This window comes from Trichosurus vulpecula, chromosome 4, assembly GCF_011100635.1.
Source record: "Trichosurus vulpecula isolate mTriVul1 chromosome 4, mTriVul1.pri, whole genome shotgun sequence".
Lineage (NCBI taxonomy): Eukaryota > Metazoa > Chordata > Mammalia > Diprotodontia > Phalangeridae > Trichosurus > Trichosurus vulpecula.
In genome coordinates, this window is record NC_050576.1 from 280,646,884 (window position 1) to 280,673,540 (window position 26,657).

Below are 26,657 nucleotides of genomic sequence, written 5' to 3' on the forward strand. Positions count from 1 at the left end.
CAGTTCTGCAGATTTACTGAGTCTGCCACCATATTGTCTATAGGGCAAGGTTGTGGGGGGCAGGGTGGAAGGTGAACTCTCAGACCCTAAAAGGGGCTCTCTTGGTCCCTAAGGGAAAATTATTCAGTCCCTTAGAAAATCCTATGGCCCAAGACAGCTGTGGCCCCTCTCGGCGTGCAGCTGCTCCCCAGGCTTATGAGGAAGAGCTGGGGGGTGGGGGTGGTCCCTTTCGCTCTATACTTAGCCCGGAGGAGCCAGGCTAGCGTCTTATCGTCCAGCTGTGTCATCAGAGATTATTTTGGGGGCTGGCAGCTGCAGGCGTCTGTGACACTCAGGCCCTGAGCAGGGCCGCTGGGGGGGTTAGGACTGGGAGTGGGGGAGGGAGGAGGCCCAGGTTGTGGGGAGGGGGCTGAGGGACAAGTGTGTCAGTGCAGCACAAGGCTGGGCCCCTTGTCCAGACAGACAGGAAGACGGACAGACCTCCTCTGAGCTTTGGGCTTCACATAGAGTGAGAGGCCCTGAAATAGCCTCCCTAGAGAATCCTCTCCAGCTGGACCTAGAGGGTAAGGAGGAAAGAAGGAGGGTGCTGGAGGGACGGGAGTGAGGGAATGGGAGCTGCTGCCCTCCTGACTATGGCAGACCTTGCTTCCCACAAGCCACCGTGCTTCTGCTGAAGCAGGAGTCCTGATCCCTTCACTGCGCCCCTTCTCTCCTGATGCCGCCCTCTCTCCCCTTCCCTCCCCATTCCACCATAGGGTTAGCTGTGGCCATGGAAAGGATGGGTGTTCTTGGGGCTGCCCCTCGCTTCCTTCGCTTCCCGAGGCCCGTCCGAGTGGTGAGCGGCACCGATGCCATCCTGCGCTGCTGCCTCACAGGCTCCCCTCCACCCACCGTCCTGTGGGAAAAGGATGGGCAACAGCTGGAGGCGTCCAGCCGTCTGTGTCTTCAGGCAGAGGGGGCTGAACATAGCCTTCTGGTAAGGGAAGCTGGGGCCCCTGATGCTGGAGTTTATGTGTGCCGGGCCCAAAACTCATCTGGGGAGGCCTATGCTGCTGCAGCCCTCACTGTACAAGAGTCTCCGGATACAGCCCCCATCCCCCCAGAGAGGTCCTCTGACTCAGCCCAGGAGTCTCCTGACCTGATCCGTTTACAAGGTCCCCTTCCTATGGCCAGGACACCAAGTCCTCTGGACACAGCTTCCACATTCCTATCCTCAGACCCAGCCCAGACCTACATCCTTTCACAGGGCTCCCCAAGCTTACTTCCTGAGCCCCCAGAAGGTCCTCCCACATTCTTGGAAGGTCCACAATCTCAGTGGGTGCAGCAGGGTGAGGAAGTAGTATTGACATGCCAGGTAGGGGGGCAGCCAGAACCAGCAGTGCACTGGGAGAAGGACGGGCGGCTCCTGGAGGATATCTGGGAGAGCAGTCACTTCTGTCTGACAAAAGGCCTGGCTGGGCACGGGGACCACAAGCTGCAGATCAGGGGTGTCCGACTACCAGACGCAGGTGTTTACGTGTGCCATGCAAGCAACACCCACGGTCACACGGTGGCCGCTGCCCTGCTCCAGATCCGGCCCTCTCCAGAGACCCCTCTGAGCTCCCCCCACCAAGGCCAGAGGGATTCTGCAGGGCAGGGCTCACCTGCCCCTAAGAGCTTCTGGGTGAGTGAGGGAAAACACGCCAAATTCAGATGCTACGTGACCGGGAAGCCGGAGCCAGAGACTGAGTGGCACTGGGAAGGCCATCCTCTGAGCCCTGGGCGCCGCCGCCTGCTCTACCGGGACCATGATGGAGGCTTTGTGCTGAAGGTGTTATACTGCCAGCCCACCGACTGTGGGCTTTACATCTGTGCTGCCCGCAACACCGCAGGTCACACGCTCAGCGCGGTCCAGCTACATGTCAGAGGTACAGGGGCCAGCAGAATGGAGGCCATAGGAACAGAACCACCATAGTAGTATCACTGACCAAATGAAGGGAGCATTGGGCACCTAGCATAGACCCCCTAAGCAACTAGTTCCTGCCATCAAAAAGCTTACAGTCTAGTTGGGGAGACTAGATTATCACACTTGAAACAATATACATATGGTATAAAAGTGCTAGATTATGCAGTTCTCCAGACCTGGGGAAAGGCATCTCAGTCAGTTCTTTGGGGAAGGATCCCTCAGTGCATCTCTTGACTTTGTCTGTGTCTCTGTCTCCTCCTCCTCCTCTCTCTCTCTCTCTCTCTCTCTCTCTCTCTCTCTCTCTCTCTCTCTCTCCCTCTTTCTCCCCTCCTTTCTCTCTTTCTCTCTCCCCTGGATCCCAGAGCCTCGAGTACGGTTTGCAGTGCCCCTCGAGGATGTGGAGGGTGAAGAGCATGGGGATGCAGTGCTGGAATGTCAAGTGCCCTCCCAAGGCATTATCACTACCTGGTACAGAGAAGACCAGCGGCTGCTGCCCAGCCCCAAGTACGAGATGGGGGAGGCCGGGGTAGTCCGGCGCCTTATCATTCATGACTTAGAGGCCGACGATGATGGCATTTACCTGTGTGAGATGCGGGGCCGAGTTCGGACAGTAGCCACTGTGGCTGTCAGAGGTCAGCCATGCCAGGGGTGAAGATGCTAATGGGAGAATGAGGGAAGCTAAACCCAAGCTTACTCACCCATGTTAACCTCCACATGCACACCCACCACACTCCTATATCCCCAGGACCTATCACAAGGCGGCTTCCAAGGAAGCTAGATGTGCTGGAAGGAGAGAATGCAGTGCTATCAGTGGAGGCTCGAGAAACGAAGGCTCTTGGGCACTGGACTCGGGATGGTCAGGAGTTGCCAGCCTCACCCCGAATCATCCAAACCAGTTCCAACCACACACACACCCTGGTATTGGTGGGGGTCACACGCCAGGACGCTGGTGTGGTCACCTTCAGCCTGGGCTCCTCCCACACCTCCTCCAGGCTGAGGGTCAAATGTAAGGATGGGCATGGCCAAGGGGCAAGAGTCTAGAAAACCGGGAAGGAGCGTGAGAGCGTATTGGGTAGGGCAAGGGTTAAAGGGTGAGTGAGCAGGCTGGAATACTTGCCAGGGGTCAAGAAACAGGAAACAAGGAAAGCAATCAGAATTAGAGAAAGTGGCCATGGTGTGGGCCCAGGACAGAAGGCAAAGAGTATGGGAGCCTTAGGGAGTGAGGACAGAGTAAAGGGAGGACATGAGGCTGGGAAGGGAGAAGTAGAGTTAGAGCTAGGTGTGGTAGAGGCTGGTTGCTGGACATGCCTGAGTCCAGCCTACAACCAGGCAAGAACTTGGGAGGTGATTGCTGAGCCAGCCCTCGAACCTGATACATTTTGTCTTAGGTGTGAAGCAAGTCCCCCCAGGGCCCCCAGTGGCTGTTGAGCTGGGCACAGGAAGCAGCAATGCAGCCCTGCTCAGCTGGAAACCCCCGGTGCCTCCCCCTGACTCGGCCTATACCTACCGGCTAGAGCGGCAGGAGGTAGGCACGGATGCCTGGGTGCAATGCCTCAGTACAGAAGCAGCTGGTGCCGTGGAGGTGCCCGGAGACAGCGTGCCTAATGAGGGTGACTACCGCTTCCGGCTCTCTGTGGTCAGCGAGCATGGCCAGAGCCCTTACGTGCTCTTTCCAGGCTCAGTGCACCTGGGTGAGTGCCCCTCTATGTCTTGTCTCCCCTCCCTCTGCTCCATCCTCATCCCTCAGTCTTCCATAGTCCCTGCTTTCCACCCTGCATCCCAAGCCCAAGCCATGCCCTCCTTCTCTGACTCTAATGACCACTTCCCACCTTCCCAGTGCCCACGGCTCGGGTGCAGAGAGGCCTACAGGATGCATGCGTACAAGAAGGGGATGATGCTACCTTTTCCCTCGAACTCTCTATCTCGGTGCGAGGCACCTGGTTCCTGAACCAGACAGAACTCAAGGCAGGGGGACCAAAATGCAGATCCACGGATGAAGCCCAAGGATACCTGGTGCAGCAAGACGGCCCCCAGCACAGCCTGATCCTCCAGGCCACGAGGCTCCAAGACAGCGGGGCCCTCATCACTTTCCTGTGCCCTGGTGTACATGTCTCTGCCACGCTTCACGTGCAAGGTGGGAATTGTAAATAAAAAGCCCCTCAGCTACTAGAAGAGGCGGCAAGGTGTGATGGGAAAGGTGCTGGCCTGAGAGGAAGAGGGCCTGGGTTCAAATCTTGACTCTGACACTTACTACCTGCATGACCTTGGGACAGGTATAGTTTAGTGGAAACCATCTTTTGAATTTGGAGTCAGAGGATTAGGTTCTAATACCTGCTCCATCGCTTAATACCTGCATGATTTGGCCAAGAGGGAGGAGGGGGTTGGAGCTGTCTGGACCTCAGTTTTCAAATCTGTTACATGAAGGGGCTGGACCACATAGCCTCTCAGGTCCCTTCCAGCTCAAAATTAGTGTCCCTGGAAAATAATCATCACAATAGCTCACAGTTCACATCGTACTTTGAAATTCACAAAATGAGGAAACCACAACAGCCTATAAACTAGGTAAGAGGGATATTCCTCTCCTCAGAGGCTCCAAGGGGTTACATGAACGACCAGTGATCACACAGCTAGTGTCTGATTCAGGATTCAAACCTAGCTCCACCGACCCCAAGTCCAGCATGCTACCCCCATGGCTATGGCGACCACTCTGTCTTTCCAATGGGAAACGCATTATTCTAATGGTGGCACGAGGAGCTGCATGCCCCTAGTCAAGCGGGGCAGGCCACACAGACGTGGTGAGGGTTTATTCCAAGGCTCTAATGTGACCTTGAGGGAGACAGCTCAGACAGACCAGCAAGCTCTGTCTGCCCAGATTAGGAATAGGAAGGACACAGGGCCTACCCTCGGTAACTTGGTGATTTCCCTCTCCTTCTTTCTCCCAAATGGTGGGAAAACTTTTTTATAAAACTCAGCCTTCATCTGCAGGAGAGCTGAGTGGGGAGAACGCAACATCCAGGCCCAGAGAGTCATACTCTGGTGGCAGGGATAGAGGCATCACCTTGGCTGACATTTCTGTCATGCTTTGAGGGTTACAAGGCCCAACAACACAGCACTCCTGGGAGCGTGGCTTTGCTCCTCATTACAGATGAGGAAAGATCTTATGAAGTTCACATTCCGTCAGTGTAGCATTGGGACAGGCACAAAGCCACGAACCAGTAGTTTGAGGGGACTAACAAGTAAATGTCCAATATAGAGTAGAAAAGGAAGGCCCCTTCTTGGTGTGGCTGGTTCTGGACAGTCCTGATTCCTGCCTATCCTGTCCTTACCTGTGACAGTGGCAGAATTTGAACCAACCTGGTCTCCTCAGCCTTGGACACCATTTCCTCCCAGAGAACCAAGGCAAAGACAAGAAACAAAGTTCAGAAGTCCTCAAGGCCTCAGATTGGGTTCTCAGTCAGTCAGAGATTCGCATTTCCTCTGCATTTCTGTGTCTGTGCCAGAAAACCCATCTTACCAAAGGCGGTCAAGTTGGACCCCAACTTAGCCAAAGAACCAATTTATTCCAGCTAACTTTAAAGTCACTGGGCACAGTGAGAGAGAGAAGGAAGGAGAGAGAGAGAGAGAGAGGGAGAGAGAGAGAGAGAGAGAGAGAGAGAGAGAGAGAGAGAGAGAGAGAGAGAGAGAGAGAGAGAGAGAAAGAGAGAGAGAGAGAGATGGGGGAGCCCCTCCCCACTCCATCCATAACTGCCCTTCTCTGGAACCAAAATATCGAAAGGTAGAAATTTCATAACTGTCTAAGTTTCAGTCCAGTAGAGGCTAATGATTTTCATCTGGCAATGTGCCTAAATTCAGAAACTCATTACTTACAGAGGCTGTTATATGTTATCAGGCTTCAGTATTTCCATGGCTCAGCTCTCTGATCAATGTTGGAACTCGGTCCAGTAGTACAGATTACAATATGTCCACACCTTCTCATCTGGGGAGACTCTTGTCTATGCCCTCCCATAAATTCTACATGGGGTGAAGGGAGGACCCACTCCTGAGAGCCTTCCCTTAGGTCACCTAACATTCATTAGATACCGAGGGTATTATACGGTATTGTGCAGAGGTGGCTGTCAATGGGTTATCTTCCATCCTCACCACATGACCCACCCACCTCCTTTTCCAGGCATACATCTCTTGGATGGCATCTTTTATGTTTCTTCTGGCATACACAATTCACCACAGGCACCCTGTACTGCAGCCCACTGACACCCACCATGCACACCCCAGCCCTGTCACCCTTTCTTTGACCCACATTTTTGATTCCTCAGAGGCTGAGTCATTCCATGACTCACTGCCATGTGGCATCACCGGAAGGATGTCAAAGTTAAACAGATGAGATTTTGTTACAGACAGAACCTCGGGGTTGTTGAAAATGCTGTGCAGTTTCCCCAAAGCTAGCCCACTGTGTTGGTCCCATTCAGTTGGCCCAGCTCCCTGTCCACCTACAGTGCCTGTCCAAGATGGATATAATAGAGGCAGCTAGGGGGTACAGTGGATAGAGAACCACCCCTGAGTCTGGAGGACCTGAGTTCAAATGTGACCTCAAACACTTGACACTTACTAGCTACATGACCCTGGACAAGTCACTTAACTCTGACTGCCTCGCCAGAAAGATGGATATAATAGTGATAGAAGTGCTCAATGGCCATCCAACTTTAGATCAGAACTTGGACAATAAGACAGTATCTAACAGTAGAGTCAGACTCAAACAGAAAGGGATCCCTGTTGGCTACACACTGCCTTGGAAAACCACAAATTTAACAGTATCTGTGTTTTTTTAATTTTTATTTATTTTCATAAACACTTCCCAGTTACATTTTAATCTGGTTCAGACTGCACTTGGAAATTTTGATGGGTCACATGTGGTACAAGTTTGGCACCTCTGGTCTAGACAAATATATATTATATAGGCCACTTATACATTGGCAGCTAGGTGGTGCAGTGGAGAGAGTGAAGGCCTGCAGTCAGGAAGACTCATCTTCTTGAGTTCAAATCTGGCCTCAGATACTTCCTAGCTGTGTGACCCCAGGCAAGTCACTTAACCCTGTTTACCTCAGTTTCCTCATCTATAAAGTGAGCTGGAGAAGGAAATGGCAAACCACTCCAGTATCTTTGCCAAGAAAACCCCAAATGGGGCCACAAAAAGTCTGAAATTCAACAACAACAAACTTATACATTGGAAGATTCCCTTTGTATACAGTTATATTTGGTATAATAGCACATAAAAATCACTAATCAGGACCTCTAAACAAAAAGAACAGATCATCAGAGCGGTATGGGTAGGTGGTACATTCACATGACAACATCTGAAACCTGTGCTTTCATGGTGGCACTAACCATTGTATTCTCCATCACCTGGGATGCGGGGGGGGGGGGGGGCCTAGGCCCATCCATGTCCAGGGTGCCTATTGGGTTATCCAGCTCAGATAGGGGAGGGAAGTAAGAAGGCTTGAAAGGTAGGGAGGGGCCAGGTAGTGAAGGACTTTAAAGGCCAAAAATGATTTTGGCCCTTGACTCCACCATTATGATTGTGTTTGCATCTGTGTATGGATTTGTGTACCTTTTCTCCACAGAGCCCCCCGTGAGGATTGTGCTGCCTCAAGAAAAAGTATCCATAGAGGCTGTGAGCCTAGAATGTGTGGTGCTCATGTGTGAGTTATCTAGAGCCGGAGCACCTGTGCATTGGTACAAAGATGGACTGGAGGTAGAAGAGAGTTCAGGCCTAGTGCTGGAGAATGAGGGCCTCCAGTGCCGCCTGGTGATCCCTGCTGCCCAGCCCCATCACGGAGGCGAGTTTGTATGCAAAGCAGGAGAGGACTTGGCTTTCTTTATGGTCACCATCAAAGGTGAGAGACCCGATTGGGCTAAGATTTCTGAGCAAAAGGGCTGTAGTCTCAGGGTCCCAGGCTAGGTGAAGCAGGAGCAACCTCTCAGCCTGCCCAGGCTAGGGGCCCCTTTTGGAAGTTCCTGCTGAAGGCACATGTTGCCGGCCCATCCACTGCCTGCTGTCTCCCTCACCACCCATGCCTGTCTCACTTTTGGAAGCTTGAGAGAGAACTCAGAAACAGAGAGCCCAGGGCCAGACAATGAGGCAGGAATGACTGCCGACTTCTCACTATTCTGTGCTAACAGAAAGAATCCTAAAACCATAGAAGTCAAAGGGACCTTAGAAGTTATCTCCCGTGAAAAGAGTCCCCTTTATAATACACCTGATGGGTGAGAGGCAACCAGAATTTCTTTGATTATCCAATAGTGAGCTCATCATCTAACAAGGCAACTATTGCGCTCAACAACAAACTCAACTCCTCACTTTCCACATTTGTTCTCTTTCCCCTGATCTTCCCTTCTTCACATTATCCCTCTTACTGTGGGAGCTTCACTAGTCTCCCAGTCACCCCAGCTCATCACAACCTCAGGGCCATCTTTGACCCCTTGCTCACACCTACCCCATTTATCCAGTCTGTTCTCAAACTTCGTCATTTTTACCTTCAATGTCTCAGTCATACACATCACCTTCTCTCCACTTATACACACTATCAGCTCTTGTCTGGGCTATTACAATATTACAGGAGACTATTACTGTCTCCTAAATCCCTGCCTCTGCCCTGAATCTCTCCCTACTGCCAGCCAGCCTCCACCCAGCTCCAAACTGGTTTTCACAAAGGGCAGGTCTGACCACGTCATGCCCCCTGTTCAGTAAACTCTAATGGCCCCTTGTTGCCTCTAGAATCAAATATAAAATCATTTTTGACCTTTAAAGTCCTTCCCTCCATGGCCCCTTCCTACATTTCAAGCCTTCTTACTTCCCTCTGCTCCACCCAGTCTTTGAGGGAATCTATGCTGGCCAATTTATTGGTCCTCACACTGGACACTTTCTCCCAACTCAATACATTCACACTGAGTTTCCCCCATGCCTGGAATGCTTTCCTCCTCATCTTTGCCTCTCAGGCTCTCTGGCTTCCTTCAAGACCCAGTTCAGGTCACACCTGCTCCAGAAGGCCTCTCATGGTCCCCCTCACTGCTAGGGCCTTTGCTCTGAGATGGCCTTCCATCCACAGTATACATATTCTGTATATATCTAGTCATTTGCCTGCTGTCTCGCCATTAGCATGTGGGCCCTGGGATGGTGTTTTTGCCTTTTTTTGTATTCCCATCACTTAGCACAGTGCCTGGCACATAAGAAGAGCTTAATAAATACTGGTTAATTTGACTTGCTGTGCAGGGCATTGTGCTAAATCCCAAAGCATATAAAAAGGAAGAAAGAAAAATGGCTGCCTGCATAAAGCTTACAGTAAAAATGGCTGCCCTCATAAAGCAAAGGACTGATTATTAGAAATGTAGTCCTTATAATCTGGCCCAAATCAGCCTGCCTGTACATCCTACCTGTGTGACCATAAGCAAGCTAGTTTTGTAGGGCCTCAGTTTCCCTAATGTGAAAAATGAAAGTATTAGATGAGATGATCTCCCAGGGCCCTTCTAGCTTTAAACTCTATGGTCTTATGGTATAGAAAGACACAAGGGAACCAAGCATAGTTCTTACATGGATATCTGATAGTTACTATGCCCCATTAACTCAATCCTATACCTGAAATTTCTGTGCCTTCTTACTTGCTCATTCTAGGGACTTGCCTCTCCAGGCAAATAAACAAATACATTGCCTTCCCCTCAGTCTCAACAATATATTTATTTGCACCTGTGGTCTCCATCTTCTCCTCTGGCTCAGAACTAAGTTCTAGCCCGGTCTCCAGCTTGCAAATCCTGCATTTTTGTTCTGACTTATTGGTTGCCTGCAGTGGACCTTACTGTGACCACAAGGGGAGTTCCAAGGCTCCTGATTAAGGTTACTAAGGTCGCTTCCATCAGTAAATGAAATGACCAGATTCTGGCATGGATGATATCTCTCTATAAAAAGTATAAACATCCCCACTGAACCAAATTTGGGGCTTTGTTCTGACATTGCTGACGTGTCCTCAAACTGATTCATCCTGGTTGTCACTGAATTAATCTCACCTTGAGGAAGTTCAAGGTATTTAGCTCCTAGTTAACAGTCTTCATGATAATGAAGAGAAACACTTGAACTTGGCCTTTATAAAGGAGAACATAAACAGACAGAGCTAAAATCTACTGAAAGACACAGAGAATGGCAAGTGTCTGCGGAGAGCAACCCCAACCTCAGGAGCAGCAAGGAAGGGGAAGGGGAAATTGTTTTATCTCTTTTGAAAAATCAGAAGTGAAATCTTTGCATCTTCTGTCAGGCTAAATAATTCTACATTTGATGGACTGGCTTACCTGGCTGGTTCTAGGCTACACCCCAACAAATGTTGCCCTTGGCCCAGAACTGTAGCTCTGTATTTCAGTATTAGAGACATCTCTTAAATAATCTCTCTGTGGTTCATGTTCCCAGCCAGAGTTCTATGACAATAGCCCTCAGTTTGCATGCAAACATTCAGGCCAACACTACATCAGTGGTCTTTTCTTGGTAGTATCAGACTTCCCGATTTCACAGGAGCTTCAGACAAGTCTATGTTCTTAGCTTCCCTCCTGTACCCTGCCCCATACCCTTCAGAGGACAGTACCCCAGGGTGAGGACTCCAAACTCCAGGGCTTTGTCCACAGTCAAGTATGTTTGTGACCATTTTGGTGGGTATTTGTTAAAGAGTATAACAAAGTCTAACCCTGAGTCTCCACGTGATGATGATCTATCTAAAAAGTCTCACTGCTTCCCACTGCAGAACCCCCCGTGAGGATCATGTTCCCTCAGGACAAGGTGTCCGTGGCTGCCGAGAGCTCGGAACGGGTGGTTTTGAGATGCGAGCTGTCCAGGGCTGGTGTCCCTGTGCGCTGGTACAAGAATGGAATGGTGGTAAAGGAGAGCGAAACCGTGGTACTGGAGAGTGAGGGCCCCCACTGCCGTCTGATACTGCCTGCAGCCCAGCCCCAGGATGGGGGCCAGTTTGTGTGCAAGGCAGGAGATGAGCGGGCTGTCTTCAATGTCACCATCACAGGTGGGCATGAAAGCACATTGGAGACACGCCAGCTGATGCTGTGCTCTCCCCAAGCTATCAGGGCAATGGGGAGATTGGAGGGGGGGGGTCTTCTGGGTAGAGAAGTGCTTGCCCAGTACAGGGGAGGATCTTTGGTTTACAGGCGTGACAGCAGAGGTGAGGTAGGTAGCTAAAGAGAGGAGAGGTTCAGCACTTCTTAGGCAAGCAGATGGTGCTGATGGGACTTATTTGTCTTGTATTAGACCAGCCTGTCTCCGATGAGCAGGATGTATGGTGAGAAGGCAAGTTGCATAAGTATAGCTGGGGAGGCTGGGTGAGGTTTGAGGTAAATGGTCACAATGCAATTGTACCATCCCTGGACCAGCTGAAGAAACTGGAGACGTTGGATTCAAAAAGAAGAAAACTTGGGAAAAGCTTGATAGCTCATAGGATTCCAGGAGCTTTGGATGGCTTCAGTGGGCATCTAGTCCAGCCCATAGCTGTGTCCACAATGGCCCCATCAGGAGGTCACTCAGTCTTTGCCTGGATATCTTGAGCAATGGGGAACCCACTACCTCCCAAAACAGAATAGTCCCTTCTCAGATCATTCTGTCAGGTGATCAAAATCTGCCTCACAACAGCCTACCCAGGGGTGGGGAACCTGTGGCCTCAAGGCCATATGTGGCCTTCTAGGTCCTCAAGTGTAAGGGGATCCCCTAGAGGGCCACATGTGGCCTCGAAGCTGCAGTTTCCCCACCCCTGACACCCACTTCTCCAAGCTCTGCCCTCTGGATCCAAACAGAAAAAGTCTAATCCCTCCTTCACATGACAGTCCTTCAAATATTGGAAGTCGGCTCTCATGTTCTTCCTGTGCCTTCTGTTCTCCAGCCTAAACATTTCTGCTTCCTTCAGCCCATCTTTGCATGACATGATCTTAATAGCTTTCACCATCTTGAGTTGCCTTCAGCTATTAAACAGACACACACCCCCAAAATCCTGACATTCTTGACTTTAAAGTGTCCAGTAGTAAAATGGGCTGCTTCAGGAGCTAGTGGGTTCTGGTGGTCCTCTTCAAGAGAAGGCCAAACGACTCCCCAGAATGGATGGGGAGGGGGTGTCCTACCCAGGTACTGACTGCCAGGGTGTCTTCCAAGTCTGAGATTCTGTGATTTTGTTCTGGGACCTGGTTCTTTCTCCCTTCATGTCTTTATCATGGCAAATGGAGATATTCATAACTATTCGTCAACAAGGACTTTTATTAAGTGCTTAATATGTGCCAGGTACCATGCTAAGCTCTGGGGAATAAAGAGAGACAAAAAACACAGCCCCGGTCCTCATTCTAAGGATAAACTTGCATTCTAAGGAGGGGAACAATGTGTAAACAATTATACATGCAAGGTATCTAGCATATAAATGGGAGGTAATTTCTAATGAGGGAAGCTCAGAATTGGGGAAAGGCCTCATACATATGGAAGGTAGGATTCCAGCTGAGGAGGGTGAGCATTCCAGGCATGGCAGACTGCCAACAAAAAAGACCCAGAACAGCTTTGTTGGTCTCGATTTGAGGCTTATGCTGATTCAGGGCACGCAGTGCATTGAGCTGGTAGTCCCCTAAAACCTCCGAATCTCTTTCACATAAGCCCATTTGTAAAACATTTACCCGCACACCCCTGTATTGCTGCTTTATAAACATTGCTTGAGCTCAGCAGGAGTTCAAGAAAAGCCCCAGGGAATTAAGTCATCCCCAGACTGGAGGCTTGGTAACTGGAGACTAACAATAATGATGAGGATGATGATGATAATTATAACTGGCATTTCTCACTTTGGGGTTTGTAAACTGCTTGATCCCATACAACATCCCCTGATTATGACTGCTTGTTTGCCACTTCAGAGCCCCCTGTACGGATCACACAGCCCCAAGATGAGGTGTTCCTGACTGCCGTGACCTCAGAGAGAGTGGTCCTGATGTGCCAAGTCTCCCGGCCTGGAGCCTTGGTGGGCTGGTACAAGAATGGGATGGAAGTGGAAGTGAGCAAAGACTTGGTTCTGGAGAGTGAGGGACTCCAACACTGTCTCGTGCTGCCTTCCGTGAGGCCCCAGGACGGGGGCGAGTTTGTATGCAGCACCAGAGATGATTCTGCCTTCTTCACTGTGACTGTAACAGGTCAGGTGGCCCAGCGGGGCTGGGGGTCTGGGCAGCAGAATAAGGGGAGTTGTTGGAAAGTGGGTGCTAAGACTAGGTTCTTAGAAATGGAGGTAAATTACATTTGACAACTTTACTCTGATGGCGAGAGGTTCGCTGATACTGCCCTGGGTGGGGAGTGGGTATGTGGGGGTACCTGAGGTTGTCAGCCCTACTCCATCACTCTGGATTGAGGAGCCTGGGAGTGGAGAGTCTGGAGGAGGTGCAGTTCTCAGACATCCCAGCTGTAGAAGAGTGGGAGAGGATGCAGCAGAGACTGCACAAAGTAGCTGTCTGGGAGTGGGGCGTCTAGGTGGCAATCTGGAGACTCTTGGCAAATCTGGGAGAATCAACAAGCTGCATATGTGTTTATTGGCAATCTCCAAAACCAATCTGGCCTTTTTCCATCAAGAAGAAACTCCTTGTGAGTTCCTCCCTATTCAGCGTCCAGTTTTCAGGGATATTCCAGGTAAAACTCTCCATTCTGAGGGAGGGGGCAGGACAACCATCCTTCTTACCTCTGCTTTTCAACTTGGTCTTATGGGTTCTCTTCCCCCATTAAACATAATCTCATTGAGGGCAGGAAACATCTTGTAGCATATATGTGTCCCCATCACCTAGCATAGAAAAGCCCTGGGACATAGTAAGTCCTTAATAACTCCCTAACAATTAGACCTGACCCCAAATGGGCTGTCTCAGGAAGTAATAAGTTCCAGCTAGATGACCCCTTTTAGGTATGCTGTGAAGGCAGCTGGCGTGGTTGGAATAGATTACATCTTAGGGTCCTTCTGACTTGGAGATTCTACATTTCTTCCGGGGGGCAGACTCTAAGTTCACCTTGTCCCAGTCACTGTCTCTGAGACAAACATTATGAAGCTTTTGAGCAGGGGATGCCCTAGCTGAATCCTTGTTCAACACGGTTCCCCATTAACAAAGAAAAGCTTGGTCTCTTACCCTAGTGCATGTGAAGTCAATTGTCCATGATACTGGGTGACTGTATCTCTCCCACTGCAGACCCTCCGGTGAGAATTATATCCCCCCAGGACACGGTGTCCATAGCAGCCCTCAGCACAGAGTCAGTGGTCCTGAAATGTGAGCTTTCCCAGGCCGGAGCCCCCGTGCGCTGGTACAAAGATGGGCTGGAGGTGGAAGAGAGTGAGGCCCTGGTCTTGGAGAGTGAGGGGCCCCACCACCGCCTGGTCCTGCCTGCAGCCCAGCCCCAGGATGGAGGGGAGTTTGTGTGCAAGGCTGGAGAAGACTCAGCCTTCTTCAATGTCAACATCACAGGTCAGGGACCAGGCAAGACTGCATCTAGAGAATGGAGGAAGCTCCATCCACCTAAGGATTTCCATTTCCCCCACTCTCAGTATAATGGGAAGAATGGGGCACTTCTGGGCAAGAAGATGCTTGCTCAGAACTGGGGGATTTCCCTGGGACACAAACACAACACCCAAGGTGAGGGGAACAGGTAAAGAGGGGAGAAGATAACTATAGGACCTTAAGATGATAGATTTCAAGCTGGCAGAGAATGTGACCTCCAGCTAGCCCAATCCCCTTCCATCCACCCTCATTTTACAGATAGGGAACTATATCATTAAGGCAAAATTCATGACCTCGAAGAGGATCATGAGCATGCCTGAGTGGTTCGGAATTGCAAAGTATAATGAATTCTCTAGGTAGAAGGCAGAGGAAGTATAACATTTATTTAGACTCCAAAGGATCAGACCCAAAGACCAATGCCCCCAGTTAGATATCATGGCAACAACATTCTAAAACCAATAAGCCCACCTCACTATGGTAACATGGAGATTACAACAAAATATTATAGCAGCAAGCCAGACCATACTTGTGCTTCCCTTCGATGCTAGGGCCCTCCTATAAGAGGATCACTCACAAATCCTGCTCAGCACTCTCTCTCCTGCAGCTCTGCTGACTCCAAGTTCCAAAACTCCCTCTTGCACTCCACTCTGCACGCTCTGGAAGCTGGCCCTTGGTTCCTGAATCCTGCTGCTCTCCGTTTATCGGTTTCTTCAGCTTCTTGCTTCTAGTCCTCCCTTCCTCAGTTTCTTCTGTTTCTGCCATTTTCAAGCTCTGTTCTCTCTTTTTATACAGTCCTTAGACATCATCCGATTGACTAAAACTCAGGCACATACCATTGGCTCTCGTCTTAACAACTCTCCTTAGGGCCCTGAGGGCTTCCAGCCTCTCTCAAACTAGGTTGCTAACCAGCCTGGGGCCTCAAGCCAATTAGTGAAAGGATGTGGGCCTCTCTCTAATCAGACATCCCTTTGTTGGCCCCACTGGAAGCCCCACCTGAAGTCTATTCTATGGGCAGGAAAGATCTTTTCACTTAATGATTGTCTTTACAGGAACCAAAGTCAGTTTGCAGGACTTACCCAAGGTTACACAGTTAGGAAGTAGAAAGGCCAGGCTTCGAACTCAAATTTTACATAGGATTTCCAAATCTGACATTTTCCCCACTGAACACACCACCTCATGAGACATCCTCCCTTCTATGCAAGCACTTGGGGAAATCAGATGGTGGTAATGGGGTTAGGGTGGCCAGATCAGACTAGCCTGTCTGTGATGAGCAGGATGTATGCATGAATGTGGGTGGAGAGACTGGTTGAGCCTTTTGGGGGGGGGGGTTAAGGAAGGTGGTTACACTTCAACTATACCAGAGAAACTGGGGATGCTGAATTTGGATGACTCACAGGATCTCAAGAGTTGATCGGCCTTTAAGCGTAGGTGAAACAGCCATCTGTCAGGATATGGCAGCAGGGATTCCCACATGTGGATGGGGCGGGATGACTTCTGAGATCCCTTCCACCTTGAGATTCTTTGATTGATTCTGGGACTGCTTCCAGAGTGTTCGTATGATTGATTCTCTGCAGCTTCATCTCCAGATATGACTTTCTCCCCTCTATAGAGCCTCCAGTGAGAATCCTGTTCCCCCAGGATGAAGTGTCCGTGGCTGCTGTGAGTTCAGAGCGAGTGATCCTGAGGTGTGAGCTGTCCCGGCCCGGAGCCCCTGTTCGCTGGTACAAGGATGGGCTGGAGGTGGAAGAGAGCGAGGCCCTGGTCCTGGAGAGTGAGGGGCCCCACCACCGCCTGGTCCTGCCTGCAGCCCAGCCCCAGGATGGAGGGGAGTTTGTGTGCGATGCAGGAGATGACTCAGCCTTCTTCATCGTCACTGTCACAGGTCAGGGATCTGGCAGGGCTGGGGGAGGCGAGGTTGCATGGGATTTCCTCTCTCTTCTAAACTCCCTAGTGTAGAGGGTCCTCTTCCCTAGGCTCACGCTGTCTTTGCCATCACTTGTAAAGAAGCTACACAGGTGAGAGGAGAAGTAGCTCTCACAGCTAAGCCCCAGATGGCCTTCTGTGAGATTCTCCTTCCTAAGAAACTGGCTTCTGGGGCATTTCAGAGCTCACCAGAGTAGAAAGGGAGAGCGGAGGGAACAGACAGAGCCTATATGAGAGTCACCCTGGCCCTCTTTTTACCTCCCACCTGAAAGAGGCCAGACCCCGCCTAGAGCCCCGGACAAACGCAGCTCACTAAGCCAGGAAAGGGTCGCTAACCACTCAGACCTTCCCAGACATCCAGCCCCACCCCCACCTGCTGCTCACTTCAGTCCCAGTTTCCTGTTCAACACAGGCTTCCTCAGTAAAATGCCTAGTTTTATGTCTCCACTCAATACTCCACTTTGACTCACTGCTACTCCCCAAAGCCAATGGGGTGCTGCCTCATCTCTTGTCCCTTTGCATTTCCTTAGCCCACATGGAAGCAGAATGCGATTTATCCAAAGAACTTTGGCTAGCACAAAAGGGAAAGAGATAAAAATGCAACCAACTTGGGAAGAATATAATTCACATTAACTTGGTGCCTCCTGGGGGCAAAGCACTGTGCTAGGCAGCATTGGAGGTTTACAGTCTAGACAAAACTCAACCCCTGCCCTCATGAAGTTTATAGTCTCCACATTAACAAAATAGCAAAGTTCCTGGGGTCACAAAGAGTGAGACACAATTAAAACATCTGAATAACAACAAAGAGTATTTATGTAGTGTTTTAAGGTTTGCAAAATACTTTACAAATATTATTTCATGATAACCACTCCAGTATCTCTGCCAAAAAAAACCCGAATGGGGTCACGAAGAGTCAGACAAGACTGAAAAAAAAAACCACTAAACAACAACGAACAAAAAAAAGTTCAAGACCCCCAAAATTATATCCTAATAATTCCTAATCCTAATACTCCTACTAAATCCTAATAATTCCCATAATAAACCCGCCCATAGAATATAATAGCATGATAATAGCTAACAATTCTGTAGTTTTTTAAGGTTTTCAGAGCATTTTCCATGGGTCATCTTATTTGACCCTCACAGCAAACCCTGTAAAGCAGGTGCTGTTATGATCCCAATTCTACAAATGAGAAAGCTGAGACCAAGAGATTAAGTGTTAGAGAGTCCACCACCCAGGGCCAACCAGCTAGTGCGTGAGGCAGGATTCAAACTCTGAGGCTTCTCAGACTGCCATCCACCTATGACACTAAACAGGGACCTACCCAGGCTTTCATTACCTATGCCCAAACCCCAGCAACGCCTTAAAGAGAGATGGCCTGGTGCAATAGAAAGAGGACTGAGTCTGGAGGCAGACCCTGACTTTGGCATTGACTCCCTGTATGACTTGGAGAGAGTTCCTGGACCTTAGAATCTAATAGGATCATCTGTTTCAAGCTACAAGAAGGTCCTCAGAGGCCATCTAGTCTAACCTCTTTAATTTTACAGATCTTGATGAAGTGGGCTCAGTTTCTCCATCTATATGGAGAAACTATATGGGGTTGGACCAGATGGCCTTCACTTGCAGGTTATACTTAAGAACTTGTCGAGTATATGTGTGGATGTATGTATATATAATTAGATTTATCATACATTATCTTGCCTTATATATTTATTTTCCCCTCAGAGAACTAGCTGTTAAACATTTACCAGAACATCGCTTCAGGTAGTCAAATATTATTCCCATTTGAGAGACTGAGAAACTGAGGCTCACCCCATTCAAGGTTATATAACTAGAGAGTGGCAGAGTTGAGGCTTATCCCTAGATGTCCAGGGGCCATAATGCTTGATGGGAATGGAGGGGAGAAGCCTGAAGCTCCCCATCCTTTCCCCCCTCCTCCTCATCCCATCCTTCCCATCAGTACCCCCAGAACGGATAGTACGCCCATCAGCCCGCTTCCTACAGCTGCAATTCAGGTCACCTGGTCGGGTGGAGCTTCGCTGTGAGGTGGCCCCTGTGGGGGCTCGAGTGTGTTGGTACAAGGATGGGCTCGAGGTAGAGGCATCAGAAGATTTGAAACTGGGGGCTGAGGGGCCAGTCCGGACCCTCACCCTGCCCCATGCCAGGCCCCAGGACGCTGGAGAGTATGTCTGTGAGACCCGAGATGAGGCAGTCTCCTTTGACGTCCGTCTAGCTGGTCAGTGCTCTGCTCAGGAAAGGGAGAAGTGGGGGGGGGACACCCCAACAATTTCGTCAACCTGGACTTCCCCCAACAGAGTCCCCAGTGCAATTCCTCCTCCCTGAGGTGGCTCCCTCTGCACTGTCCGTGTCCCCTGGGGAGCACTTTGTCCTAAGCTGCGAGCTGTCCAGGGCCAGCGCCCCAGTGTTCTGGAGCCTCAATGGGAGCCCTGTCCTAGAGGATGGGAACCTCGAGCTTCGGTCTGAGGGCCCTCGGCGAATGCTGCTCATCCAAGCTGCCCACCCTTCTCATGCTGGGAACTACACGTGCCGGGCTGGATCTGACCCTGGAGCCCCCACCCTCACTTTCCCTGTCCAGGTGACTGGTAAGTAGAGGAGGACAGTCTATGGGGAGTGGGGAAATCTGGGGGAGGGGGAGCAGAGGCCCCTGGGGGTGGGCATCCTCAGTCCCCAGAGCAGAGGGGGCCAGGTCGTTCCCCCACACACATACATACACATGTATACACATCCATGCACACCGTCCTCTCAACTACCCCTTTCCCTACCTTTTCCGTGACACCGTGGGCTCTGGCCCTACAGAGCCTCCCGTGACAGTGTTGACACCTGAGGCATCCCGGACTGGGGTTCGATGCGCCCCAGGCAGGGACCTGGAGCTGGCAGTGTGTCTTTCGGGGCCTGGGGGGGCCGTACGCTGGTACAAAGACGGGGAGCGGCTGGCCAGCCGGGGGCGGGTGCGGCTGGAGGAGGCCGGGGCACGGCGGGTGCTTCGGGTGCGGGGGGCACGGAGCGGGGATGCCGGCGAGTACCTCTGTGATGCCCCCCAGGACAGTCGCATCTTCCTCGTCAATGTGGAAGGTAATGAGTCTCCCCTGCATACACCCCAGACCCTCCACAGTGCTCTCTGAACTCCCCACCCCCACCCCACTATCTCTCATAATCCCTGACTATTCCCTTTTTCCCTCCAGCTTTCCTTTCCTTCCTTCCTCCCTTCTGATCTAACCTCCTTTCCCTCCATCTTCCCATCTGCAGCTCACTTTAAAAAAAAGGGGGGGGGGTGGGGAGAGCTATCACAAATTTTACCAGGAAGCGATGTAGACTTGGTGTTTGTTTGTTTGTACAAATAGGAAGTGATGAACAAGAATCTGGAGAAGAAGTGGAGGCCAGAGTTGGGGAGGTGGGGAGAGATACAACTAATTTGAGGCTAGACTGCCTGGGAAGGCTAGAGAAGGAGGAAGAAGCGAGGGTCTGGGAAGAGGGTGGTAGGAGATAAGAGTAGGTATGCTTCCCTGGGACCCACTCAGGTGGGTTTGGCTAGAGGGACTGAGGGAGGAGGAACTCTCACTCTCTCACCACCTTGGCCCAACAGTGTCCCCCTTCTCCCTGCAGAACCCCCCCAGGTGAAGCTCCTTTCAGAGCTGACTCCACTGACCATCCAAGAGGGTGATGATGCCACCTTCCGCTGTGAGGTCTCCCCACCAGATTCGGAGCTCACCTGGCTTCTAAATGGCACTTCAGTTACCCCTAGTGGTCGGGTAGAAACCAGCCAGAATGGCCCAAACCACACCCTGACCCTTCGGGGCTGCCAGATGAGTGACTCGGGCATGGTAACCGCCCAGACCAAGGGATCTGAGACTACCGCCCGGCTCCACGTCAGAGGTAATCGGCAAAACCACCTCCCATCTTCCTGTCTTTCCCCTCTACCTCCAGTCTTTTACTTTCCAACACTTTGGCTGCAGCTCTAACCTAGAACTGAATCATAGACCATAGCTAAACCCAGAATGTGCCTTAAAGATTATCTTGTCCAGCATTCTCATTTTACAGATGAGCAAACTGAAAACATTTAAGCTCAGAGAATTTATGTGGCGGAGCCTGGACTAGGTCCTGGGACTCCAGACTCCCAGGTCAGTTTTCTTTCAACCAGAATGAGTTTAGAGAGCTAAGTTTGGAAGGAAGTAATACAACTTCGAGGAACTCCTTGCCTCTCTCCTCTCCTCCCCGGTCTACCTTACTCCCTCCTCAGAGTTATCCCTCTATTTTAGCCCAACCTGGGATTCATTCCCCTTCCCTCTTCTTCAGAGGCTGAGCTGCTATTTTTGCGAAGGCTACAGGATGTGCGTACTGAAGAGGGCCAGGATCTGTGTATGGAGGTGGAGACCAGCCGAGTTGGGGGAAAAGGAGTAGTGAGCTGGCTCCGAGGGGGAAAGCCTCTCCCTGAAGACGACAGGTTCTCTGTGGTCCAGGATGGCCGAGTGCATCGCCTGATCATCCGCAAAGTCATGGTGAGTGACCAGGGCATCTACAGCTGCAAGAGCCACCATGACCGTACACAGGCTCGGCTGCTTGTGAGGCGTGAGTACCCCCCAAAAATCCCCCCTTCCATATCCCCTTACTAATACCTCCTCAGACATTCACCCTTTCCCAGCCTAGATCAGGAGATGGATGTAATCCCCCTCTCCAAGAGTCCCTTCGTTCCCTCTGAGGCCTAGCCAAATAAACATGCCATACAAGTGGATCCTTACCCATGGCCCCTGACACATGCATCAGGGGGAAACATGTCTCTCCAACTGTATCCTACAACAAGCAAGCCCTCCTACCAAGAACCCCCCAGTAGCCCCCATGAATTTTTTTAAGCCTGATTGTTCCTCTCTCTGTGTCTCCTCCAGATCAAGTCAGGGTGGGAGGCAAAAGGGAATAGGAGTCAGGATCCCTACTGGTACCTTCCTCAAGTCTGTGCCAGAAAAGTGTGCCCTGGCACCTCTCTGACCATAGCAAGAGGGAAGAGTTCAGGCACTCTCCAGTAGTATTGACAATCTAATGTATCATATCCAAAGCTAAAATGATTCCTTTTCAGTCAGGTCTGTGGTGGATTCCGTGAAACCAAGGGCATCGTGGGAAGTGGGGGAGGGTGACCTCATCCACATACATCTTTGCTCCCTTCCTCCCAACAGCTGAGCAGCTGAAGGTGCGGCATCGCCTTGAGGATGTGGTTGTCACTGAAGGGGGCAGTGCCACCTTCCAGCTAGAGTTGTCTCAGTCTGGGGTGATTGGAGAATGGACCCGGGGAGGGGTCCGGCTGGAGCCTGGTCGGAACTGCCAGATCAGTGCCCAGGGCCACAACCACTCTCTGGTGCTCAGTGGTCTGGGCCTGGCCGATACTGGAACTGTATCTTTCACCACCGACACCCTGCGCTGCGCAGCAAGGCTGGAAGTGAAAGGTCTATCTCCCCTCACTCTTAGCCCACACAGACCCCTGTCCCCATTCTCTTCCTCATCATTTCGGCCTGTCTCACTGTCTACCACCTCCAGCCACTCTTAAGCCATTTGCCTTAGCATGCTTCTGCCCTCTAGTGTTCATCCCACACCAACAGCCTCCTTCCACCTGTACCCACTGCCCCCCTAACATCTCACCAATCAGGCCTCACCCCACATTTCATTCTTCCTATTTTCTGACAGTCTTCCCCTTTCTTGTTCACCTTTAGAGATACCGTTAGCCATTGTGAAGGGGCTCCAGGACATAGAAGTGATGGAAGGTGATTCAGCCACATTTGAATGTGAGCTGTCCAGGACCCAAGCTGACCTCACATGGGATAAGGTCAGCTCCCAAACTAGTATGTCCTGACATCTCCCCCCTCCCACCCTTGGCCCAACAGACAGTGTCCCTCTTCTCCCTGCAGAACCCTCCCAGGTGAAGCTAGTTTCAGAGCTGATATCATTGATCATCCAAGAAGGTGATGATGCCACCTTCCGCTGTGAGGTGGCACCACTAAGCCCTTCCCCACCCCAGAAGAGAGGGGGGTAATGGAAGGATGCCCTGGGTGTATAGTCAGAAGGATTTGCTGTTTATATGCCTTTATATGTTTATAAATATGTGGGTACATACATATATGTTTATATGCTGCTTATATGTTTATAAATATATACATACATATATGTTCAGGTGCTGTTCGTATGTTTGTGAGTGTGTTCATGTGTATTTACATGCCGTCTGTACGGTTACAAATGCATGTGTGTATATGTACACATATGTTTATATACTGTTGTATGTTTACAAATGTGTGTCTATGTACACATATGTTTAAATGCCGTTTGTGTGTTTATAAATGCACGTGTGTATGTGTACATACATGTTTACGGGCCGTTTAATAACCGTTTGACCCTGGAAAGCACCTTCCCTACTCTGGCCCCCGGTTTCTTCATCTGTAACATGAAGAGGGTTGGACTATATATAATCTGTAAAGCCCCCCTCCATGCTGTCATAAACCCCGTGCCCTTGGCAGGACTAATGTGGGGGAGGGCGCTGCGGGGGGGGTGGTGAGTGAAAGAAGGGGAAGGCGAGGTGTCGGGTAAGGAGGGTTTCGGGACCAGAAGTGAATCGCATTGCCCCAAATACCTACATTCACTCAGCTGAAATCTAGGTAAAAGGGACAGGCGGTCTTAAGAAGGGAAAGAAGGCTTAAGGGTGGCCCCTAGTCTGCGTAGAGGAACTGGGGTGAAGGAGGGGTGGGGTGGGGGAGGTGCGGGATCTCCTAGCGCCAGGCAGCCAGCCAACCCGGCTCGTGGGGCGGGTTTAAAGACTGGTGGTGTGGGTGGGAAGGTGAGGTCTGTTTTAGCGCGGAGGAGTAGGAGGCACCAGGACCGCCTACCCCACTCTGTGCCTTGGAGGCACCTGGAGCCGCAGCAGGGGAGGCGGGGAGAGGCACAGCCTTCAGAGCTGGCCGCTGGCCCCAGTGACCGTGCCCCCTCTCACTGCCAGGACGGCCAGGAGCTGTCGTCCAGCCCTCGGCTCCGGATCCAGGCTCTCGGCTCCCGCCGGCTTCTCCAGCTCCGGCACTGCATCTCCGCGGATGCGGGCACCTACCGCTGCTCTGTGGGGAACGCCCAAGCTACGACTGCCCGCCTCACCGTGCGGAGTGGGTACCGGGGCTCCCGCGACTCTGCTCTGGGAGTCTGGGAGGGGTGGGGCCCCCTGGAGTCGGGAGATGGGGGCTGATGCTCTGGCATCCCGGCCGGGGGCTGTAACCTAGCCCCGGAGGAGGTCCAAGGGAGTCTGCCTGAGAATCTGATAGGGGGGCGGGATGGGGTCAGGAGGGCGCTGGTGCAGCTGAGGAGGGGGAGGGGGCGGTGCCCCGACCTCAACCCACCACGTCCTTGGTCCTGCCTGGCAGAGAGGGAGGTGTCCGTGCTGCATGAACTAAAGCCTGTGAGAGCCCATGAGGGCGATGGCGCCACATTCAAGTGTACAGTGTCCGAGCCTGGTATCCCTGGTTGCTGGCAGCTGGGAGGCCGTATCTTGCGCCCAGGGGGCCGTGTCCGCATCCGACAGGAAGGTGTGAGAGCTCACATCCCTCCCCAGTCCCCAAAAATAAAAACACCCCCCCATACATACACACACACACACACACACACACAGCAGGAAAGCCACTGTTCCCTAACTTCTCTCCCCGAGCTCCCATCCCCTCCCCGCAGAACTACAGCTCTCAGCTTTGAGACTATACCTTTCCTCAACCTTTCTTCCCTCCTCCTGTATCCAAGACTCTACCTTCATCTCCAGTTCCCCCTTCCCTAAGGACTTGAAGGCTCAGTGACCCAACGTTACTCCCCCTGCATGCCCAGTCTTCTTCTCCCCGGGGCTCCTCCAACTTTGTACATTACCAACAGTGAACCCCATTTCCCTCCCCCACTCCACCCCCAGGGAACCTGCACACCCTGGTGCTGAGTGAGCTGCAGGCTGAGGATTCCGGGGAGATCCAATTCCAGGCTGGGCAAGCAAAGTCCTCCACTCAACTGGAGGTCGAGGGTAAGAACGGGCTGAGGGGAAGAGGTTGCTGTGGGCTAGGATCTGAGGGTTTGTGCTGCTACCTGCCTAGAATTGCCGAGCTGCTGAAGGGAGTCAGCTGCTATATCCCTGATTGGGGAGGGGAGAAGATAATGTTATTCTCCTACTCTAATGGAGTGCTTGGGTGTCCCCTAAGAGGTCACTAGACCAAGCAGCTGGAAGTCTTGCTAGTCTAGCCCAGTCCTGTCAGTTTACAAATAGGGAAGCTGGAGCCCAGAGAAGTGGTGATTTACCCAAAGACAGGTGAAATGGGGCGTTCTTAAGGCTGGAGCTGGTGGCTGTAGAAAGAGGTGCAGCAGGATTAAAGAGGAGTAGCATGACTTGATTTCCAGTGTGGGAACACATCATACCTCAGCTATTTCTTTCCTTCCCCTCCACCCCCAGCCCCGCCTCTCCAGATCTGTCGTAAACCCCCTCGAGAGAAGACAGTGTTGGCAGGCCGGAGGGCAGCATTAGAAGTGACTGTGTCCAGGGCAGGTGGCCACGTTCGATGGCTGCTGGGTGGGGTTGATTTGCCACCTGGACCAAAGTATGAGTTTCGAAGCCATGGCGTCACCCACAGTCTGATCATCCACAACGTCCAGCCCTCTGATGAGGGCACCTACTGCTGCCAGGCTGGAGAGGACAGTGCCAGTACTAATCTGCTAGTGGAGAGTGAGTGAGGGACCTGGGCTGGGCTGGGCTGGGGGAGAGGACTGAGGTAGTAGTAGTGCTGGGCTTAGGTGAGAACCTTGGGGGAAGCAGCAGGCAAGAGGGGAATCACAGAAAGAGAAGGGTCAGTGGAAAGTCTCTTGTCTGCTTATAAAGAGGTTTTGGGGGAAAAGGGTGGAGGCTGGCATCAGCCTGGGTGAGGCAAGGGCAGCATATGAGAGAGGTGCTTTGTGCTTTAGAGAAGGAGGATCTAGAGAAGAGCCCTCAGCTCTGTCCACAGCCCAAAGTCCCCTTTCCTTTTATTTTCAATCTCCCCTTCCATGACTCCCCCTTAACCCCAGCCCAATAACTCTAACCTTGTGCCATTGTCTCTTTCCCACCAGTGTCTATCTCTGTTCTGCCCCCTACCCTCTCCTAGGGTATCTGCTCAGAAAGGGTGTGGAGGTGGGGGGGGCGCTGAGGGCAGAGGGGCTACATGAGCTGCAAAGACTTGAGACCCCAGTCTTGGGAAGCCAAGCTCTGGCTATGAGGTATCAAACTCCAGGGCAGCTGGGTTCCCCCTTGTATCTCTCACCCTCCACAGGGGAGTCTCCTCTGACCTTCAGTTCCCTGCACCCTCTTTCTCTCATATCCCTGCTCCTTGCCTCTTTAGAGCCTCAACAGGCAGGAAGCATGGACAGAAAGGGAAAACCCTCTTCTTATGTGAATGACCTACTGTGATAAAGGGAATGAATGAGGGCAAAAGGGAGGTCTGGAGACAAAGAATCTTTTCCTCTGCAGGTAGCTAGAACCAGCCCCAGACACAGGATGGATGACCAAGGACAGATGGGAAGCCAAAACAGCCTCTAAGTCTGGGGAAGGGGCAGGGGGAAATAAACATGGCCCAGTGTTCTGCCCACCGGTCCCTCAGTCTCTCTGTAGTATTGAGTCACTGCTCTGACCATTCACACAGGGTCACTGAGTGCTCACCACTTTCACTGCTCAACCTCCCCCCAGGGGGCTGCTGGGAAACCACTCCTGCTTCAGGCCTTGCAATTTGGCACATTTATAAAAGATGTAAAATTCGAGAAGGAGAAGGAGGAGGAGGAGGAGGAGGAGGAGGAGGAGACAAAAGCACGAGGTGTCTGGAGCGGAACAAAAGACACCAGACATGCACCGTGCACAAGCTCCCAAAACCCACCCACCCAATCTCTCCACCCCCAAACCCTCCCCCAATCCCTCCCTCCACTCCACCCTGGGCAATTCCAGACACCCCTGCCCACCTTCCACCAAACACCGATGGAGCTGGCATCTAGCAGAGGATGAGGAGGGGTGGGGGACACAGGGGCATTGCAGCTCCCACCCCCCAAGACAAAAGGAATGCAGCCTGAATGAAGAGCCTGTGTAGTACTCGGCCCCAGCCCATGGGTTGGGGATGAGGTGAGAGGGTGGGCTTTTCCCACCAACATAGGCATGCAGGGGGATGGCCCTTAGGACCAAGAACATTGAGAGAGAGAAGGCTGAGTGTCCCCCTGGAAGGAAGCCCTACACACCAG

The 26,657-nt window shown here is 51.6% G+C and overlaps 1 protein-coding gene across 1 annotated transcript; it reads left to right on the forward strand.

Moving 5' to 3' along the window:
- Positions 1 to 454: 454 nt before the first annotated feature.
- OBSL1 (obscurin like cytoskeletal adaptor 1) lies at positions 455 to 26,021 on the forward strand. The gene is made up of 23 exons (XM_036754428.1): positions 455 to 563; positions 756 to 1,907; positions 2,308 to 2,577; positions 2,691 to 2,951; positions 3,334 to 3,636; positions 3,783 to 4,079; positions 7,564 to 7,836; positions 10,723 to 10,995; positions 12,866 to 13,138; positions 14,171 to 14,443; positions 16,086 to 16,358; positions 18,358 to 18,633; positions 18,713 to 19,000; positions 19,215 to 19,490; positions 20,022 to 20,291; positions 20,712 to 20,984; positions 21,584 to 21,850; positions 22,115 to 22,227; positions 23,389 to 23,545; positions 23,801 to 23,962; positions 24,328 to 24,432; positions 24,856 to 25,125; positions 25,903 to 26,021. The coding sequence occupies exons 2-23, from the start codon at positions 770 to 772 to the stop codon at positions 25,908 to 25,910; spliced, it is 6,099 nt and encodes a 2,032-aa protein (XP_036610323.1). The 5' UTR covers positions 455 to 563; positions 756 to 769; the 3' UTR covers positions 25,911 to 26,021.
- Positions 26,022 to 26,657: the final 636 nt, after the last annotated feature.

What these genes read in the sequence shown, in the direction of transcription:
- OBSL1 (XM_036754428.1), top strand. Translation starts at nt 770, where the DNA reads ATGGAAAGGATGGGTGTTCTTGGGGCTGCCCCTCGCTTCCTTCGCTTC. An exon ending in CTTCAATGTCAACATCACAG is followed by an intron (nt 14,444 to 16,085) that starts GTCAGGGACCAG and finishes TCCCCTCTATAG; the next exon opens with AGCCTCCAGTGAGAATCCTG. An exon ending in GGCTCGGCTGCTTGTGAGGC is followed by an intron (nt 20,985 to 21,583) that starts GTGAGTACCCCC and finishes TCCTCCCAACAG; the next exon opens with CTGAGCAGCTGAAGGTGCGG.